Genomic DNA, 21,171 nt, shown 5'->3' on the forward strand with positions numbered 1-21,171 from the left:
CAGTCTGACTATGCAATGAAGTCTCTGTGAAAATCCAAAAGGACTGGGTTCTGCAAGCTTCATGATTGGCGGGGACAGTGCAGGTGCAGGGAGAGTAGGGTGTCTGAGAGGGTGTGTAAACCCATTACCTTTTCCCAGCCTTCGCTCTGCGTATTCCCACCGGCTGCTGATTTGTGCCCCTCTAGTGAACTGAAGGAATCTGAGAAGGAGGGTGTTGGCCTCTACAACCCTGGGTCAGAAGCCTTGGGCCTGTGATGGGCATTGGAGGTGGGGGGGGGGGGGTCGCAGCAGTGTTGTAGGATTGAACCTTCTATCTGTGGAATCTGATGCAATCCCAGACAGCATCAGAGATGAACGGACTTTTTTTTTTTTTTTTTTTTTTTTTAAAGCAGGCTCCATAACCCATGTGGAGCCCAACGTGGGGCTCGAAGTCTAGACCCTGAGATCAAGGCCTCAGCTGACTCAGCCACCCAGGCGCCCCTGGACCCGAGTTGGATTCTTGCTGGTTGCAGCTGCCCCCATCCACGCTGGAACTGGGTGGGAACCTCAGAAGAAAGTGTTACTGTAAAGTCAAAAAGTCCTAGTGTGAATGTAAGCTTCTGTTTTTGTGGTGATACTCAAATGCCAATTCTGGTAAAGTACAGCGTGATGGTAAAAGTGTCTTATTAAAGCAAGAAACCTACGGAGGAAAAACAGCCTCAGCATTAGTTACGTGCACATGGACGCACGACTGTCAAAACCAGCTGTGATTATCCACCTGGGAAAATTAAGCTCAAGCTGTCAAAATGTACAAATATTTTTGTGTCTTCAGAGTAACAATAATTTTCTGCGAAGCGGATTCATTATTTATTTATTTTTTTTTAAAAAGTAGGCTCCATACTGGGTATAGTGCCCAGTGTGGGGTTTGAACTCATGACCCTGAGATCAACCCTGAGCTGAGATCAAGAGTCAGACGCTTAACCCACTAAGCCACCCAGACACCCCAAAGCTGATTCTGAAAACAAAAAAATTTGCAGTATGTCTGTATTACAAATTGAGTATAGGAACATCTGGGCTCTGTGTCTACCACCCAGAAGAGAGTTAAAAGGAGTTAAATAACTCCTTTTTAAAATGGCACAATAAACCCCCTAGCTTTTGAAATATTTAAGAAATTGCAATCACCAAAAATAAAGCGTGTCACTCTGAAATTGAGCTCTTGAGGAAGGACGAACTGAACAAACAAAATAAGAGCTCCAACAGTTTATTTCAAAATTCCCTAAGAGCAATCTGGAGTATCTTGATTTTTGCTAAGAATTTTTTTGGTGGAACTGTCATCTTTAGTTAAATGTATAGTCTCTCTTGGAATGGAATAAAACTGAAAAGGCCTGCCTGTGGTTTTGTGGCTGGGCCGGTAATCTGATGAAGCAGGCGAAAGATCATAAGGAAAAGACAATTTATTGAAAAAAGAGTGTCAAAAATATTCTAAATGGAGGCAAAAAGATAATACCCTATGAAAATACTTGAGCCAAAGTATATGTTCCGCAAACTTGAAATTTATAATTGAGAAAATACTCTCAATTAAGAATACTATGGTGAAGCCAGACAGAGGGTCATGGGTAAGGGAGGGAAAAATGAAACAAGACGAAACCAGAGAGGGAGACAAACCGTAAGAAACTCTTAATCTCTGCGGATTAAAAACTGAGGGTTGCTGGAGGGGAGGGATGAGGGAGATGGGGTGGCTGGGTGGTAGACGCTGGGGAACGTATGTGCTATGGTGAGAAAAATAATAAGTTAAAAAAAAGAATACTATAGTATACAGAGAAGAATCAAATATACTAAAGATTTCAAATTTACGGGGTGCCTGGGTGGCTCAGTGGGTTAAAGCCTCTGCCTTCGGCTCTAGGTCATGATCCCGGCATTCTGGGATCGAGCCCCGCACTGGGCTCTCTGCTCTGTGGAGAGCCTGCTTCCTCCTCTCTCTGCCTGCCTCCCTGCCTGCTTGTGATCTCTTTCTCTGTCAAATAAATAAATTAAAAAAAAAAAAAAAAAGATTTCAAATTTACTAGGGGCGCCTGGGCCCAGGTCATGATCCCAGGGTCTGGGGACTGAGCCCCGCATCAGGCTCCCTGCTAAGTGGGGAGTCTGCTTCTCCCTCTCCTGCTTCCCCTGCTTGTATTACCTCTCCCACTTTCTCTGTCAAATAAATAAATCTTAAAAAAAAAAAAATTCAAATTTACTAAATACAAATGTATTTAGATGGTAGGTAACGGGGGCACCTGGGTGGCTCAGTCTGTTGAGCGTCTGCCTTTGGCTGGAGTCATGGTCCTAGGGCCCGGGGACTGAGTCTACACTGGGCTCCCTGCGTGGCGGAGAGCCTGCTTCTCCCTCTGCCCCTCCCCCTGCTTGTTCTTGTGCTCTCTCTCTCTCAAATAAATAAAATCTTAAAAACAAACAAACAAGCAAAAAGATGGTAGACAATGTTACAGAAGACAGACCACCACACGGAAGGCACCTTCTCTGGGAAACGATCAGTGCCACAAGGCAGGAGTGAGGGTCCAGAGAAGGCCTCCCTGCGAGCCCCGCTTGCTGGCATCTGACCCTTGCAGAGCCCTCTCCTTGATTCTGCCCAGCACCAGAGACTAGCTCCTGTCCGACAGAGTGCAGCGGGTGTGACTGGTGTGGCCTTCGGAGCGAGGTCACGGGACACCTTGCAGTTTTCTTCTAGGCCTCTCTGAGGGTGCTTTCTTTCTTTTTTTAAAAAAGATTTTATTTATTTATTTGATAGAGAGATCACAAGTAGACAGAGAGGCAGGCTCCCCATTGAGCAGCGAGCCCACGCGGGGCTCGATCCCAGGACGAGGGGATCATGACCTGAGCTGAAGGCAGAGGCTTTAGCCCACTGAGCCACCCAGGCACCCCTGGAGGTGCTTTCTGGGGAAGCTAGCTAACAGCACACTCCACCGTCCCCGAAACTGCTATGTTCTGAGGGAAGACCAAGCCAGCCAGGGCGGGGAGAGCCACGTGGGAGGCCCAGGAGCGCAGGCGCCATCTTCAACACGACCCCGCTGCCACTGGACTACACCCACATGAGGAGACCCCAGCAGAACCGTCCAGCTGATTCCGGTCAACCCACAGGACCCTGAGAGAAAATCAAATTGTTTATGCCACTGAGTTCTGGTGTGGTTGGTTATGCATAACCAGAACACAGAATATCAGAGACAAATGTAACTGATAAGCTGATTAAAACTATTCAAATGTATGCCCAAAAGAATTCTCCTTCCTACCCCTTCTCTCCTTCTCTCCTTCTTCCCTCTGTCTCGGCTCTACACCCAACGTGGGGCTTGAACTCACAACCCTGAGATCAGGAGTTGTGTACTCTACCAACTGAGCCAGCCAGGTGCCACTGCTGCTTCTTCTTTTAATGTTCATATAATCAACATAATTTTTATTTTTTATTTTATTTTTTAAAAGATTTTTGTTTTATCTATTTGACAGACAGAGATCACAAGTAGGCAGAGAGGCAGGCAGAGAGAGAGGAGGGGAAACAGGTTCCTCGCTGAGCAGAGAGCCTGACGCAGGGCTCGATCCCAAGACCCTGGGATCATGACCTGAGCCGAAGGCAGAGGCTTTAACCCACTGAGCCACCCAGGCGCCCCGTAAAGTTTGCTTTAATATAATAGGTACATTTTTTAAAAGAAATATTTCTGAAGTAGTTTTTGAATAAACCATTTTGTAGGTTCTCCAATATAATAAAACCAGTGCTGGTCAATAAACATTTTTAAACTTTAAAAATCATTTATTTATTTATTTTTAAAAAAGATTTTATTTATTATTTATTTGACAGACAGAGATCCTAAGTAGGCAGAGAGGCAGGCAGAGAGAGAGGAAGTGAAGCAGGCTCCCTGCTGAGCAGAGAGCCCGATGCGGGGCTCGATCCCAGGACCCCGGGATCATGAACTGAGCCGAAGGCAGAGGCTTTAACCCACTCAGCCACCCAGGCGCCCCTAAAAATTATTTGTTTTTTAAAAAAGATTTTATTTACTTATTTGAGAGAGACAGAGAGAGTGAGAAAGCGTGCACGCGCACACGAGCAGAGGGAGCAGCAGGCAGAGCAGGAGGGAGCAGCAGGGTCCCTGCCAGGCAGAAAGCACGATTTAGGGCTCAATCCCAGGACCCTGGGATCATGACCTGAGCCAAAGGCAGATGCTTAACTGACTGAGCCACCCAGGTGCCTTGGTCAATGAACATTTCAAAAACTAGACCATTTTAATTACTTTAAGCACCCCTTCACACTCTCAAAAATGTCCTGGTCTGGCTGATGCACGGCGGCGGCCGCATCATGGGCCACGGGGAGAGTGCTGCTGACAAAGAACGACACCAGCCTCTGAGCTCTGCAGGCAGGTGACCGGGGCTGACCCGAGTTTCCGCAGGCTCAGTCTGGCTGCCGTGCTGGGGGACGGAGAGGGGCAAGGAGGGAGGCAGGGAGAGCAGGCAGGAGAGGTTATTCCGTAATCCGCACGGTGCTGCTGGCAGGAACGGCTGAAACCCACTGTCCTAGGTATGCGAGTCTCGTAACTGTCTCATTCAGCGTGTCAGTCCTGATAGTTTACGGCTGGTTCTCTACGGACAGGCAATCTCACCTTCCACCGAATATCACAGCCCTTTCAACATTTACATCTTGTTTATCATTTGCCAAACTGCATTGGCTTAAAACTTCCAGAATAATGCTCAATATGGTTTTATTTCCTTTCCCAAAGAAAACTTTTAAAATGATAGATATTTGTGTTAACTCTGCACTGACAATCAAATGACTCACCAGCGCCCAGAACAGCCTTTAAAAGTAAAAAAAAATATTGCTCACGTCATCACTTTTTCAACCATCTTGTTGTTTCTTTAAACAAGGCCAAAATAACCAAATACTTCAACCAGCCAGTGGCTTTGGAGACTCAACAGCCTCTGGTGCTGATCCAAGTCTATGGAAAAGGACTAACCCAGAAAGGTCACGAGAGCCACCACAAAGAATGTTAGGCTCCAGTGCCAGCCAAGGCTCATGAAACAGACTGTCCCAGAGATGAATGATAGCGTCACTGTGAGCTCACAAGGACATGGCTTTTAATATTTTAAGGAGATGTTTGGATGCCTGCCTTCTGCTGTTCTTCCGGCTCAAGGAATAACCTTTTGAAAACGGACTGGCCCCAGCAGCAGAACTGGACAGCTTTCTTCTCTACGAGCTAACCAGGCGTTTGGCGCAACTTACAACTCACTTTCAGAAACTTTCAAGGCAAAATGCTTTTATACGAGAAGTCCCAACTTTGAGGAAGGAAAGTCAGATCCGAATTTTGACAGAAAATCAAAAAAGATAAGGAAAAAGGAGAAACAGATCTAAGGCTGGACAGACCGATGAGTCAGAGCTCTCCCAACAACTGCTAACTGAACGCAGCCAGGCTTGTGTTCTTTTACTACTAAATTCCCTTTTTCAAATAAAAAAGTTTACAGAGGAAAATACCTGCATATGTCCCCTTATTTTTTAGTAGAGCGGGGTCATCAAACTTTTGCAGTCCAGGACCAGACAGCACTTGAGGCTCTGTGGGTAACTACAGTTGAAACTGCTCAAGCCTGTGCTGTTACGGGAAGCACAAACAAGCCACAGGTAATACTTAAATGAGTGTTGCTGTGTTCTAGTAAAACTTTATTTAAGACCACTGAAATCTCAGTTTCATATCATTTTTATGTGTCATGAATTATCCTTCTGATTTTTTGAAAGATTTTATTAATTTATTTGACAGAGATCACAAGTAGGCAAAGAGACAGGCAGGGAGAGGAGGGGAAGCAGGCTCCCCACAGAGCAGAGCAGAGATCCCAATGCGGGACTCGATCCCAGAATGCCAGGCAGAGGTCTTAACCCACTGAGCCACCCAGGCGCCTTTTAAAAAGATTTTATTTATTTATTTGAGAGAGAGAGAGAGAGATCACAAGTAAGCAGAGAAGCAGGCTCCCCGCTGAGCAGAGAGCCTGATGCGGGTCTCGATCCCAGGACCCTGAGAACATGACCTGAACTAAAGGCAGAGGCTTAACCCACTGAGCCACCCAGGCACCCTTATCCTTTCTGATTTCTTAAAAACCATTTAAGATGTAATAAAAGTGGCTCTTAGCTCAGAGGCTGGAGAAAACCAGACAGCAGGCTGCAGGTGGCGGACCCTCATCCCAAGGTACTTAACTCTGCAATTAGCACATGAAACAACGACAAGGACAGTACGAGGAGGCTCTTTACCCACCGTCAGGACGCACTGAAAACCTGTCAGTGGGACACACAACAGCCACAGATTGCCAGCTGAGATATTTGTGACCGTGTAGGAGCCGGAGGATTCAATCTCTTGTACAGGCCAGTTTTCTGCCTTCCCCCTGCCAAAGTACCTCGACTCCGGGGCACACAACCCAGAAACCCAAAGTTTCAAACTGTCTTCAAGCACAGAGGTAAGTAATAACAATGTAGCACGACTTGTCAAGTGAGTATGATTTAATCAGTGTCTCAGGTTTTGAGGTCTTCGGTAAAAATCACAGATTTAAGGTGCTGAACACTAGCGGCAGTAACTGGAGAGATCCCCTTTGAAGCGCCTGGTCCAACCTCTAAACTACAAGCCCACCGGGTCACCATCTTCCTGGCGTCCAACAAACTACTCGTAAGTCAACTCTTTTTTTTTTAACTGTTACATAAAAATAGCACCACTGGCAGACTCCTCGGACAGTTCCCATCCAGCCACCATCTGAATTCCCTCCCGAGCTTGTTCAAACACACATTCCCAGGTAGTAGCCCGAGACTCCCCTTCAGCTGCCCTGAGAATCTGCACTTTCTTTTTTTAAAAATCTTGTGTGTTGTGTTTTTTTTTTTTTTTAAAGATTTTATTTATTTATTTGACAGAGAGAGATCACAAGTAGATGGAGAGGCAGGCAGAGAGAGAGAGAGAGGGAAGCAGGCTCTCTGCGAAGCAGAGAGCCCGATGCGGGACCTGATCCCAGGACCCTGAGATCATGACCTGAGCCGAAAGCAGAGGCTTTAACCCACTGAGCCACCCAGGCACCAGAATCTGCACTTTTTTTTTTTTTTTTTAAAGATTTTATTTATTTATTTGAAAGACGGAGATCACAAGTAGGCAGAGAGGCAGGCAGAGAGAGAGAGAGAGGGAAGCAGGCTTCCTGCGGAGCAGGGAGCCCGATGCGGGGCTCGATCCCAGGACCCTGAGATCATGACCCGAGCCAAAGGCAGCAGCCCAAACCACTGAGCCACCCAGGCGCCCCAGAATCTGCACTTTTTAAAAAAGATTTTATGTATATATTTGAGAGACGCATGTGTGCACACAAGCACCAGTGGGGGAGGGGCAGAGAGAGAGGTGGACTCCCTGCTGAGCAGAGAGCCCGATGTGGGGCTCCATCCTGGGGCCCGGAGATCATGACCTGAGCTGCAGGCAGACGCTTAACCAACTGAGCCACCCCGGTTTTTTTAACTGAAAATTTTACCAAGATAATTGTAGATTCACATGCAGTTGTAAGAAATAAATAGAGATCTGATGCATCACATTTCTTTCAATGGCTACGTCTTGCAAAACTACAGTACAATATCATGACCAGGATACTGACATTGATACAATCCAACCTTCTTGTTTAGATTTCCTCAGTTTTATTTACTTTTTCATTTGCGGCATGTGCATTTAACTCTATACAACCTGATCACCTACGTGGGTTCATGCCTCCAGAAGGAGTCAGCATATGGAACACTTCCACCGCCACAGGGATCCTTGTGCTGCCCATTTAGAGCTGCGTTCCTCCACTCTCCTCCCCTCCCTTCTCCCCAACCCTTGGTGACCCCAGGTCTGCTCTCCAAGTCGACAGGCTTTTAAAGATTTTGTCTGGGAGAGAGAGAGAGAGAGACAGAGAGACAGACACAGAGGGGCAGAAGGAGAGGGAGAGAGAATATCTCAAGCACACTGCACAGATCATAGAGCCTGACAACGGACTCGATCTCACAACCCCGAAATCATGACCTAAGCCAAAATCTAGAGTCAGACACTTAGCCGATGAAGCCACCCAGGCGCCCCCCACCCCCAACAGTCTTTTAACTCGAAGACACTGCATCTGCAGAGTTGTGGCCGCTTTTTGTTCCTCCATCTCCATGATTATGGACAAACATCAGTCTTCTGGTGCAATTATCTCCAATAAGTAAATTTGGATTTTTGGTTAAACCAATAGGATTGTTCTCCTGAAACCCTCCTCCCTCCCAAAATGACACTCAAGCAACACCAAGAGCGACAGGATAATAGATGCTAACCAAGCCTTATTAGAAACTGGAAAAGAATGGAGGTGGTCATTGACTGAGCAGAGGAAGATACGAGGCTTCTGCTGGCTCCGGAACCGGAGGGACCAGTCAAAGGAGAGAAGTGACAGAGGCTTGCTCTCTGAAGAAATCACAGGAAGGCATGCCAGGTCCAGTGGAGGTAGAGTGGGGTGCGGGGGGGGCAGGTCCTGGAAGCAAGGAACGAGGTGAAGTGAGACTCACACGGAATGGTCAGCTCCCGACTTCCCGCCCTCTCAGTGACAAGACTGCCGGCAGCCAGGTGAGAGACTGGGGGTTTCCTCTCCAGAGAAGTACCAGCTGGTAGGTAGAAAAAGCCTTTCAACACTAACCTTTGTGTGTGTGCGGGGGGATGGGCGTCTCCTTCCAAACAGCCCAGAGTGAAGGTTATCGGTGTCAAGCCCTGCCAAGTCCATGACTGTCCCCGGTGCACCACCTCACGGGCAGCCGGCCAGAGATTAGCAGACATTGGAGGAAAAGCTCCAACACGGAAGTCTAAAACCAAGTAAAGATCAAAAAGAACCGAAAGAAGCAGAGGATACAAATGCCAGAGAAAATGGCAGGAAATGACTAAGTAATACGCTCAGTAAAAGCAAAGAGACTGCATTAATCATAGAAACCAGCATTTATGAACGCTTAGTAAGTGCTGGGGACACTCTGAAGTATTCGACATGCATTACTCCATTGAATCTTTCCATTAATAACGAGGTGGGTACTGTTACTGTCTCCATTTCACAGATGAAGACACCAAGAACAGAGGCCACGAGTCTTGCCCAAGGCCACACAGCTGGGGGGTGTCAGAGACGGGACGGGGACACAAGGCACCTCTCGACACGGCTCAAGAACCAAAGCCCTTCCTTGTACCTCTGCAAGAATATGGAAAACAACAAACTGAAGAAAGTTCTTGGATTTTAAAAAATACGGCAGGATTTTTCACGCTGATAGGAAGGCAGGAAAACCACCTAGAAAAAGAAACTTTCTTAACAAGTAGAACTACTCAAAAATATGCAAAACAGAGAGGAAAACATGAGCCAGTGAGACGATGCGTCCAGAGAGCCCGATGTGTGAAATGGAAGGTGTGGACAGAAGCAGAGGAGAGTTCGTAAGAGTGAGCGTGAGAAAACGCGCCAGGGCTGCGGCATGGCTGTGCGGCTGCGCGTGGATCCACTGTGCGCCCGACTCCACTGAGCAGCTCACCCAAGGCCTCCCACACGCAGCTGCACCAGCCCAGACAGGAAAACCCTACAGGCTTCCAAAGGGGGAGAAGACCACCCGACACGAGAACGAGAACAGGAACGGGTCTTCTCAACACCAGTCCCGGAAGCTAGAAGACACTGGAATGAGGTCTTCCAAGTTCAGAGGAAAGATGACTTCCAAACTGGAGCTTCATATCCTGCTGAATTGTAGGTTGGAAAAACACACACACACAAAAAAACCCTGTTGTTTTTTTAAGTCTAAAACAGATCAAGAGCAGCCATTTCTAACATTAAACACAGAGCTCTCACTGAACGCGGAGACACACTTCCTACCACGTGCGTGTCTATCTATACACACACTGTGACAAAGACCCAGACACGAGCTTTACGCTTAGGTAGGTCTGAAGATCCAATCGAGACATTTTGAGTTAGGGGAAGGCCGCGTTTCACCTCCGGAAAACGCCGCGGCACCATCTCCCCCAGCTGAACTTCTACACATCCCGGGGCCCCTCGAGCTCAGACGGAGGAGCTCGTGGTCGCAGAAACCCGGAGACCAGACACCCACTCGCAGGGGAAGGCATACACTGCGGACGGCAGCGAAAATGACTGAGTCACGACTTCGCGAAACGCACAGACGTCTGCACGGGTAGGAGGTGTGGGTAGAAAACAAGTCCCGGAGGCCCACCTAGAGCATGGACCACTTCTGTGAAGCTTGAGAACAATAGAAACCAAACAGCGGATCACTCAAGCACGTATCCAATTTGTGACAAAGTTTAAAAGGCCACAGAAGGATGACCCCCTTTGGCTGGTGTTTCTTTGCGGCCTGGAGATGGGAAAGGAGGGGGCCACGGAGGCAGACACCCAGAGTGGGCAGGACTCTTGTCCCGGGGTCAGGCGGGGTGTACCTCCACGTCCCTGACCGCTGTCAGGGCTCAGATGTCCCACGTGATCCGCCGCACGCATGTGTATGTATAAGTTATGTATATGTAAAACTTACGTTATTATTTTCTCTTTCAAGAGACAATAAAATGGGGGAGAAAAGAACCAAGAAATTTGACTTCCAGGATTTCCATTAATGAAGCGGCTAGAAGATGGGTTTTCTCCACAGGAAGGGATAGAGGGAGCCCACCGAGGGGAGGGAGGTGCTGTTCCGGGCTCCCGGGCCTGGCAGTGCCCCCTGGGGCGGCTCCTGGGGAACAAGGTGTTGCCGAAGCGAACAGAAACACATTCCTAGGAAGCCGATGAGGAGAGTCGTGGGGCCCCAGCCGTACAGCAGGCCAGAGAGCGGGGGTCCAGACTGGAGTGGGAGGGGGGAGGAGAAGCAGGGCCTCAGAGGATGCCAAAAGGATGGGTGAGAGACAGAAGACCGAAGAGCAGGGGCACCTGGGTGGCTCAGGTCATGATCCCGGAGTCCTGGGATCGAGCCCTGCGTCGGGCTCCCTGCTCTGCGGGAAGCCTGCTTCCCCCTCTCCCACTCCCCCTGCTTGTGTTCCTTCTCTCGCAGTGTCTCCCTCAGGTGCCTCCGGGGCAGGGGCAGCAGCGAGGCCTGGACAGACCAGCGGGGAGCGGCGAGAGGTTGTTTTTGTAGTAGGTCGAGTAACTGACTTTCTCCACTATTTATGCATATTACTTAGACCACAAAAAGACTGAGAAAAATGTTCCCATACCTCAGACTTCCAAACTAGAGTCTCCTTAAAAACGATTAAAATCTTGGGGCGCCTGGGTGACTCAGTGGGTTAAGTGTCTCCTTTGGCTCAGGTCATGATCACGGGGTCCTGGGACGGAGCCCCACCTCGGGCTCCCTGGTCAGCAGGGAGTCTGCTTCTCCCTCTGCTGCTCCCCCGACTCATGCTCTCCAATAAATAAAAAAATCTTTAAAGTGATTAAAATCTCAAAAAGGCCTTATGCATATTTAACAATCAGTAGACTTCTTGTGCCTGTAAGTGTCAAAAATTTCCTCCCTGGGAAGAGCCACATAACCAAATGACACCATTACTCACAGGCAGGGAGGGCCTGGAGTGAGAGAGACCCCCCCACCCCAACCCAGAGGTCATCAGAGAACTCCACCCAGCCCGGATGGGAGCACCACCTGCCGGCCGGGAATCCACTCCCACACGGACTCTGTGAACAGCCGGGAAACTTATTTTTATCTTAATTATATAACTCCCCCACCCCCCCCACCCCCCTGGAAGATGTAGGTCCTTGCTGCTCTGTGTTCAGGATGAGATGGTGGAGAAAAGTGTGGCTTCCTTCAGTCCCCAGCAGCCCGCCTTGTTCCTCGCACCAAGCCAAAATCGTCTTCGAGCTGTTGGTTCTGTTCTCCGCACCTACCACAAATTACGACCAGTTGCTGCTTCTCCACAGGGAGGGGGAAGCTGTGCCTCTCTGACCTCAGCTCCTACTAACTCCCTCCACCACTGCTGCACACACTCGCCTCCAACGTACCAGACCCACCTTATCCCTTTGAACTGGCTCCTCCCTCCATCCAGAAGGTTCTTCCCAGATACCTCCATAGTAGCTCCTCTCTCCTCTTAGTTTCAGTGTCGCCTGCTCGGCAAGCCCGAGCACCCCATTTAAAACCGCAGTCCTCCCCCCCACCTCGTCCCACCTCCCCGCGTCGGCAACATCGCCTCCTAACACAGTCCATCATTTACGTGTCGCGTCCGTGGTGTAGTATCTGTCTCTCTCAACTCGAATCCCAGAGGGCAGGGGCTTGTCTGCCGTTCTCTGCTGCACGCCCACATCTGGAGCAGGGCCTGGTTCGGTTCGGGCACCCAGTCTACACCGCCTTGTGAACCCGAGTCACCTTTAGCTTACCCACCCCCAACCCACCACTGCTCTGAACTGCTGTTGATATTAGTAAGCCCAGGCAGTGCAGAACCGTTTCTCCCCGGCTCCCCTTCTCTGGGCTAGCCCGGGTCACCTTTCCACTCTAGTTCACTGCGATATTCTAGAACCGTGGTTTTGTCCTCCGGCCTTGGGTTGCCGGAGAATATGACAGACACATCTTCACTGACATCATTCACAGAAATTCTGAGCATGTCACGTGACAGCCCTTCTCCCACGACGAGAAGCTTCTCACCAGGCTGGAGATGGTGCATTCATCAACCCTCTTTGAGGAGAATCAGGAATGCTCCGTTCTGAATTATTTTCATGTTTGTATTTTATCTGGCCATAAGGATAAAGGGAGAAATTTCTGTCAAATGCATTCTCAATGACTGACTGAAACTTCCCCCAGGAGGCAAGTGCCGTAAGAGCAACGTGTAGCCGCTTTCCGGCTGCTGGGCCCGGGGTGGCTCTTGAGGTCGTGTCCACAGAGTCGCTGGGAGATCAGAGTCGGAACCTGTGTTGCCTGAGCTCAGCGAGGATCAAACGCAGACTCACCGGAGCTTCCAAGGATGCCCCCACCCCTGTGTCCCCTCACCCCCAGTCTCCCACTTGGACACCTTGATTCGGAGCGGTGACGCCAATAGGATGGGGGAGAACAGCCTCGTGCCTCCTGCAAAGGCTCTGTCTCCTCACTCGGTCCCATCTTCTACAACAACTTCCCAGTCTCTTCCCCTGCGGTGGCTGCCTATTTGCGCAAACGCTAAATCGTCCCCTCCTGCCATCGAACACAACAAACATATGGGTCCAAAGAGCTTTCCTTCGGCACAATTTTCCTGTCAGCAAAGCCGAGCCGGTTTATGACATCAGAGCCATTTCTCCCGAACAGACTGAAGTCATAGCCACGGGCTCATTCGAATGCCTACGACCGTCAGCCGCGGCAGCCGAGACATAGCTTTTTAAAAACCCTTTAAAAATAATTGAGTAATGTAATCCTGCATCTTTATGAAAACGTTTTGGGATTTAAAAATATTTTTACTGTTACATGTCTTCCTTGATACATTATTTAAATTCTTTTCCCGATAAAGCTGAATCCTATTTTTAAGCTATCACAGGAACCAGGCCGATAAGCCGGCCTTTCTGAAATCAGAGAGGAGGTCTTGCCAGGGAGCTTACATGGACCTCTGAACGGCGAAAAGGAAACGGACAGGGTGCAGCGAGCCCCCTGAACTGCTCCGTAACGGGATCGGCAGGCGGCCAGCCTACCCCCGGAGGCAGACCCCCAACAGCTCCCCAACAGCTCGTGACTTAGTGCTCTGCTCTGCACGGAATGGGAACAAAGTCCCCAGAAGGCGGCAGTAATGTCCACGGGCCGACCCCAGAGTGGCCGCCGTGGCAGGGAAAGACGGCTTCCGGGCATTAACAAAGGAAAGAATCAAGGGAACCAATCTCAAGTGAATGCAACACGGAACAAACCTATCGTGGGATCCTAAGTCTTTAAAAGGCAAGCCCTGTGGACGGACTGAGCCACAAAACAGAGATCTGGAAAATGGAGGGAGGGGGGGTGGCCGGGGCAGTGCAGCGACAGTCCAGTCGCACGTGGCGCTCTCGATGGGGACAAGCCTTGCCGTCTGGCCCAGCTGTGAACACCCTCCCAGAGCTGCTCAGTGCCAGGGCCCGGGAGGTCCTTGGATGCCACCAACCTGAGCCTGGGGGTCTCCGGCAGGGGACACAGAGGACTTTCCTCTCATGCAGCAAACACAGAAAACAGAAGTGAGGAAACTAAGGACTGTGGGGTCTTTTGATCCCAAGAAGTGGGTTTCTGGGCAAAGCTTCCATTGCACACAAGGGGAAACTGAGCTAAGAAAGGAGAAGCAGCCTGACCCAGGGCCCAGGATGGGAGGGAGGACTCTGAATCCCTGTGCAGGGCTCCTGACTCCAAGTGGAAGGCTCCACCACACTGTCTCCGGCATCTGCTCATAAGCGTGTCTGTATGCGTTCCGCTGCCGGCTCGCACACCGGAGCTGGGGGCTGCGCTCACCACTTCTGAGCCCCACAGTGCTTTACCAGAAAAGCTCAGTCAGACAAGCCAGGACTCACAGGTAGCTGGGCACGCTGAACACCACTGGGCCAAGGCCGCAGCAGAAGGCTGATGGTGGTGTCAGAGGGCCATTTTGAAATCCCAGTTGCCAGACCCCATCCAGACCCAACCCCCACGGGCCCCGAACTGCCTGACCAAACCAAGCGTTTCCCATGCAGTGCTGGAGGCAAAACGAAAATGAAATTGAGTTCTTAACCTCACGAGTACCTGATAGGTACCACTATGCATTTCTTTAGCAGGCTTGTCCGTCTCTAATAAATTAACTCCTATTTCCTATTTTTAAACTCATTTCCCAGGACGCCTGGGTGGCTCAGTCGGTTAAGCAGCGGCCTTCAGCTCAGGTCATGACTGTCCTGGGATGGAGTCCTGCATCGGGCTCCCTGCTCAGCGGGGAGCCTGCTTCTCTCTCTGCCTCTGCCTGCCTCTCTGCTTGCTTGTTCCCTCTCTCTGACAAATAAATAAATAAAATCTTAAAAAAAAAAAAAAAAGGTTAAATCATTTCCCAGCTTGTATAACAGGAAAGCCAGACAGTGTCTTTTTTTTTTTTTTTTTAAAGATTTTATTTATCTGAGAGAGAGAGAAAGAGAGAGAGACAGAGACCGACTGCGGGGAGGTGCAGAGGGTGAGGGAAAGGGACAAGCAGACTCCGCCATGCGTGTGGAGACTGACACAGGGCCCGATCCCACGACCCTGAGATCATGACATGAGCCGAAAACAAGAGGCTGACAACTCAACCGACTGAGCCACCTAGGCGCCCCCAGACGGCTTCACTTTACAGACAAGAAAACAAAGCATAGGTCACATGCTTTGCTCTGGGTCCCACATCACTGTATCAGAGTCAGGAATTCCAATCTGTGACTTTTCTCACCTGACCTCTCTGCCTGTTCTTGGTACATACATCCTACTCAAAAATCCCTGCCCAACAAACTCTTTCTGTAACAACAGAGAGAAATGCCCGTCCAAGATTCAGACGGCAGTACCAAAAATGGAACCTGCCTGCCAGTCTCTTGGGACAGGTCAGTGCTCAGCCTGATGGTCATTGGCAGTGTCCTTCCTCTGTGGTTTTCTTAACAGAGGAGATCGCCCTGTCTTCTTAGGATGAGAATATTCCAAACCCTTCCACTATGAAAAGCAAAACCCTCAGAAATGGAATAAAAGACCCAGCTCAAAACCTCTCCCTGAAATGCTGCATAGCCCACATCTGGTTATTACTCCCTATTTCTGGTTAGAAAACGTCTTATTTGGAAGCGGTTTAAGCAAGTAGTGCAGTATTAGGAATTTTACAATAACTTGCACGCTTGTGTGAAACGGTCACAGCTGTGCTCCCTCATTCCACAGAAACATGGCCCGGAGACACATTTCCACAGAATCCCAATAAGCAATCACTGCGCACACCCAGATGGCCGATGTTATTGCAGGACACAGAGGCTCAGGCTACTGTGACAGTGTCATTCCCCTTCGTCTTTCCCCTTCGTTGCTCTGAGCGTGGCAGAGCTGCAGCCAGCGCAGCAGACAGCAGAGCAGCAGCGCGCTCCCGCCGGGCTCCCGCCCCATCTCCGCAGCCCTCGCTCCATCTGCCAGCGCCGACCCCTCCAACCCGGCATCCCCCCAGTGTGCGGCCCTGACCGCTGGCTCTGCGAAGGTCCCCCATGAGCATGGTTTAGGCGCCCCTGAGATCTTTAGTGCCCCCGACTACGTCACCCGCCCCGAGTCGGTTTGGCCGGTGTTTCAATTCTCCACCAGCCTGTGACCAAAAGCCGCTCGCCACCACTGACGCCATCATCTGCTGCAGGGAGGCTGGGTAGAAAGGAGAGGTGTGGGCATTTATAAATATACTTTGAAATGCAGGCTTCAAATAGACGGCAGTGTTCTGAATATACAGTCCCCTAACTGCTGTGGGAGTCTTTAAAAAATCCACTTTCTGGAATATATTTGATCAGAAGTTCGTATTATCGCACCTCCCAGATGCACGTCGCGTCTGTTCTTTTCCTTCAGGAGACGCTCAGGCCACTGCCAGGACACCCTGGTCACGCTGACGGAGGCCGAGCCCCGCTTACCCAGCACACTGAACGGGAACACGGGGCCGCATTCGGTTAGCCACTCGCACATCTGGTACCTCTGACTGACTGACGTGCCCCATTTGCCGCAGGGCTGGGACATGGACTCAGAACGCGCTTCCCTAACAAACCAAAGGACAGAGATACGGTACATGGGACTGAGAAGTAGCTCCCAGACTCAGGCATGTTGCTAGCAGGACTCAAACTCCCCTGAGGACTTGACCGAGTCAAAGGGAGTCATCTTGTCGCTGCCACAAGAGCCCAGTGACTGGTGTTCACAGTGCTGTTGTCTGGAGAGGATAAAAAAAAAAGCCTAGGCCCCTGCACAAGGCAGTCTGGAACAATCCTATGTCCTAAGCCATGCAGGGAACCCAGCTGCCTCAGTGTGGTCAGGTGGCCACCCTCTCCCTGACAGCGAGTGTCCCCTGACTGTCACCCAGCAAGAGTGTGGGCAGCTCGACTGCAGGGAAGGGTCTCGGGGACCTGCCTGTGCTGCTTACTGTCTGGGATGTCTCCTTGGCTTTGGGGAACCATGGGATTAGTGCTACTGCCCTGCACGTGGCTGAAAACCCTTTTCTCAGGTCCTCGGCCACAGCTTTGCGGAAAGCCACTGGGAGCTGCTTTCCATAAAGACGCCACTTGGATAAACAAAACTTTGTTCCACCAGTTTTGTACGTTATTACCTTCAAACAACCAACCAACCAACCAAACACACACACAAAAACCCCAGCAGCACCACGGACCTCGGACTGGCCTGCTGGCTCGCACGCCCTGCGCCGTCCTCGCGCGGGCCCGGCTCACCTTGGGGTTGGTGCGCTGCTGCAGCCTCCGCTCCTCCCGCTCTCTCTGCAGCCGCTCGAACTCTTCCCTGATTTCGGCCGGCGTTCTCCTCCGCTCCACCACCTGCGGGCACAGCAGGAGGACACAGTTAAGGACCCAGAAAGCAAGGAAGACAGACGCAAAGAGCTGACAGGGTTAACTGGTGAGTCCGCGTGGCCTGGGGTCGTGTTCCTTTCCCCGGGACTTAAACGAGACGCCAGCGACGCCCAGTGGGCTTTTCCCCCGTGGACAAGGGCCCTGGGGAGGCGAGGCTCACGGTCACACCCACTCAGCTCTGCCCTCATCGTCCCGTGGCCGTGCTTCTCCTCAGCTCTCTGGAGAGACCGAAGCACGACTTCCCTGGTTTCAGTAGCTGAGGCGAGGCTGCAGGAACCTTACAAAGAACACGTCACCTTATTTTTTAATTTTCATTTAGTTTTTGAGAGACGGTGAGAGAGAGAGCTCGCGCACAAGTGTCGGGGGGGTGGGGAGTGGCAGAGGGAGAGGGAGGGAGAGCATCTTAAGGAGGCTCCACACCCAGCCTGGGGCCCTGCTCGGGGCTCGATCTCACCACCCTGAGATCAGGAGCCGAGCTGAAAGCAAGAGTCGGACACTTAACCAACTGGGTCACCCAGGCTCCCCAAGAACACATCACCTTAAGTCTCATGGTCTAAATTTCCCAATGGTCCCAGCACAGACAATAAACCTTAAAGACGGAACCAAAGGGCAAAGGCCCACACAGCCCGGCCATCTCTCCTCAGTGCGCCGGGGCCATCGCCAGAGATGCCTTCTGGGCTCGGACCAAGGGGTCTTCGGCCATCAGGTCTGGGCATTTTTTGCAACCTTCCCTACTACACTACGGTAGGACCCCGAGGATGTAGATGTCGGGTGCACTTCTGCACCCCCAATTCTCGTACTGACGGGCAGACCCCCTGAACAATGATGTCGGATCAATGAGGAAATACGGCCTCCCGCTGCGGCTTTTCTTAGCGCGTCATGAAGCAGAGATTTCTAATAGGCAACGGAAGGCCACCGTGGGCCTCAGGCCCCGTATCTGTGAAAGAGAAAATCGCACCATGTGATTTTAGGGTCCAAGATGCCACGGCCTGTGAGCAACACCGAGATCGGCGTGGGACGGCGTCCGGAGCCGGGCGGGGGAAGGCCCGAGGGCACACTGCCTGTAGCGGCGGGAGACACAGAGGAGCCTGGAGAGCTGCTCACAGAACAGCTAAAAAGGGAGGTGATGTGAGAAGAAGCAATCCTGGAAATCACAAGTTTAAAGAATTGTTTAAAAAAATACACGCTTACAGCAAAAAATCAAAATAGTACAGGAGGATATAAAGCAAACAGTGCAACTCGCCTGTAGCTCCCTCTTTCCCACCATCCCTCCCACAGGCTGACACCGAGCTTTTCTGTGTCTTCTAGACATCTCTGTGCACACATACGTGTGTGTGTATTCTAACACATAAATGGGGTATAGTCTAGGTTTTGTGCACCTCGGTTTTATTATTCAGCAATAAAGAAAAAGAAATATAAAAACTGGCTTATCCAAAAAAACACTGAGAAATGTGTTTACTATTGCTCTCAGGAAGTAAAGAGAAAAAAATGGAGAAACCTTTTTCTCCTCTCATAACCTGATACAACCAAGAATTACTAAACGGGGGCAGCAGTTCTCTTAAAGGAAGTTTTAAAATAAAAACACAAAAATCATCCAAGAACAAATAAATCAGTGGCACCAGGATACGGAGGCTCAGCCTGCTGGTTCCCTGCAGCTGAGGCCTGAGCACTCCGCCTGCATTCCTACCCTGGACGGAGCCGGGGGCAGAGCCGGGGCAGGGAAGCTCAGGGCTTCCGCTTCTGTAGCACCGCTGTCTCCCACCAGCTTCTCCCTTCAGCACAGAGAATAAAAGCAAAAGAGCTTCAGGGAGATGGAAGTTACCAACTACTCCACTTAACCATGAAGATCAACAAAGATCAGGAAAAAAGGATTTAAAGTGTTTTAGAAATTCTTCACGACCTCTGAACCCCAACCTATGACTGTGAAACCTGCCGGTGGTGACCTAAGTGCTGCACTACCAAGGTCAAGCAGGGTCTGGATGGGAAGTGCCTGCTGCACAGGTCCTGGAATAACCTGCCTGTTCTGCCTGGATGAGAAGGTTTCCCACCGAGTACTCTGTCCAGCGGGACACCGGTGTTGATAATGCAGACTAAGCGCAAGTTTGACAAGCCAAGCTTTAACCAGCAACACAGACTCCATGAATATGCCTCTTTCCTGATATTTTTAAATACAAAGATTTGTAAGATTTCAGGAGTTAAAAGATTGGAAAGCGTCAGGCTCTGCAGAGGCCAGAGCAAAACAAGATTTGTTTTAGAAATTCTAGAGCTGTCTGACCTTTGCTGACTGAATTAGTAGCTGTGAATCCCTCTCTCTGCCCTACTCTGTGATAAGCTGAAGAGGCAAATATTCCAAACGTGTGAAGTCATTCCGTTTCTAGTCAATTTTACACAGGTTTGGCAAACAGCTGGTGCATAATCAGAGCGGACTGCAAAGTCAAAAGGATTGGCACCTCGAGAGCGGTGAAGAGCTGGGTAGCTCAGGGCAGAGTCTTGCTTCCAAGGCTCCTGACATCGTTCGTCCTTTCGGCCCTTTCCACGCAGTGTACCACGGCAGAGGAGGGAAGGAGACCGAGACAGCCACACGTCACTTTCCTCCATCTCAGTCACCCTTGGATAGACGTACCCAGGAACACAGTGCCCAGAACCACATGCCAGATGGTGAATACCAGACACTTTCCGTTAACAGGGCAGATCATGTGCAGCCCCTGCATCTACACACCTGTCCCGTTCACCTTAACTGTTCATTCACCAATGAGGTCCGTCCCTGCGCTAGCCAGGAACACGGATCTGCCTTGTGGAAGAGGGGGCAGGGATCCCTAAAGCAAGGCAGCGTGGTAGAAGGACAGAAGGCAGGCTCTCCCAACCTGTCTCTAACCTCCTGGCAGCCTCAGGGGCGCGGGGAGGGTCACTTCACTTCTCTAAGCCTCGGATCCCTGCTACAGTGACGGGGTTGGACTACAGGATTCCTGAGGGGTTGTCTGGTCTGAAAATTCTGAGTCCAGCTACTTGACTTTGGTTTTGGAACAATTTTAGAAAATTATTCAGAACTTTAGAAAAATTTCAAAGACAGTACAGGAAGTTCTCCTACACCCTTCCCCCGGCTTCGCCTGATGTTAACACCTCACACTGCCCTAGGACAACGGCCAAATCTCAAAGCCAACCCTAGAGCACTCCAAGGAACAGAACCCAGACCTTCTCGATTTCACCAGCTCTTCCACTAACATCCCTTGTGTGTTCTGGGATCCGGTTTAGGCTCTGGCCTTGCATTTTGTCATCCCATCTCCTTAGTCTGTGAGAGCTTCTAAGTCTTTGTTTTCATGACCTTGACCACACTGCAGCTCTGCCTAATGAAGGCTACTGTCCTAGCCACTGTGAGACGGACGTCAAGGAGACAGGGAAGAGTGAGATGTGGGTACCGGCAGGGCCTGTGGACAAAAACTAGACTGTGGGCAGTGTAAGCCAAAGGACGCGGTAGAACATCTCCCAGTGCTCCTGAGTCACGGGCTCTCCTCTCTGCCGGCTCACCGTTACCGGCTCCAATGCCACCGAGCACTCCCAGCTCAAAGGTGAAGCTTGCCACTCAAGCCAATTTCATTTTCAACATGGGTATTGCACAAACACTGCTAACCAACTCGGGTAACTAAAATGGCTGGTTTCACAAGTGGCGATCACTTGTACGTCTGCATCTTCTTCCTTCGGAATCCTGCTGGAGAATGACAAAGCCTCTCA

General features: G+C 50.4%; 1 protein-coding gene across 2 annotated transcripts in view; it reads right to left on the reverse strand.

Annotated features, from left to right (window-relative positions):
* DNAJC11 (DnaJ heat shock protein family (Hsp40) member C11) overlaps positions 1 to 21,171 on the reverse strand; it is a 70,345-nt gene that overhangs the window by 22,266 nt on the left and 26,908 nt on the right. For both annotated transcript variants that reach the window (XM_082688054.1, XM_082688055.1), the window contains exon 4: positions 17,308 to 17,409. In XM_082688054.1, the coding sequence (XP_082544180.1) occupies positions 17,308 to 17,409 (102 nt within the window). The remainder of the gene's footprint in view (positions 1 to 17,307; positions 17,410 to 21,171) is intronic.

Source organism: Mustela nivalis (assembly GCF_964662115.1).
Source record: "Mustela nivalis genome assembly, chromosome: 10".
In the NCBI taxonomy this organism is placed as follows: domain Eukaryota; kingdom Metazoa; phylum Chordata; class Mammalia; order Carnivora; family Mustelidae; genus Mustela; species Mustela nivalis.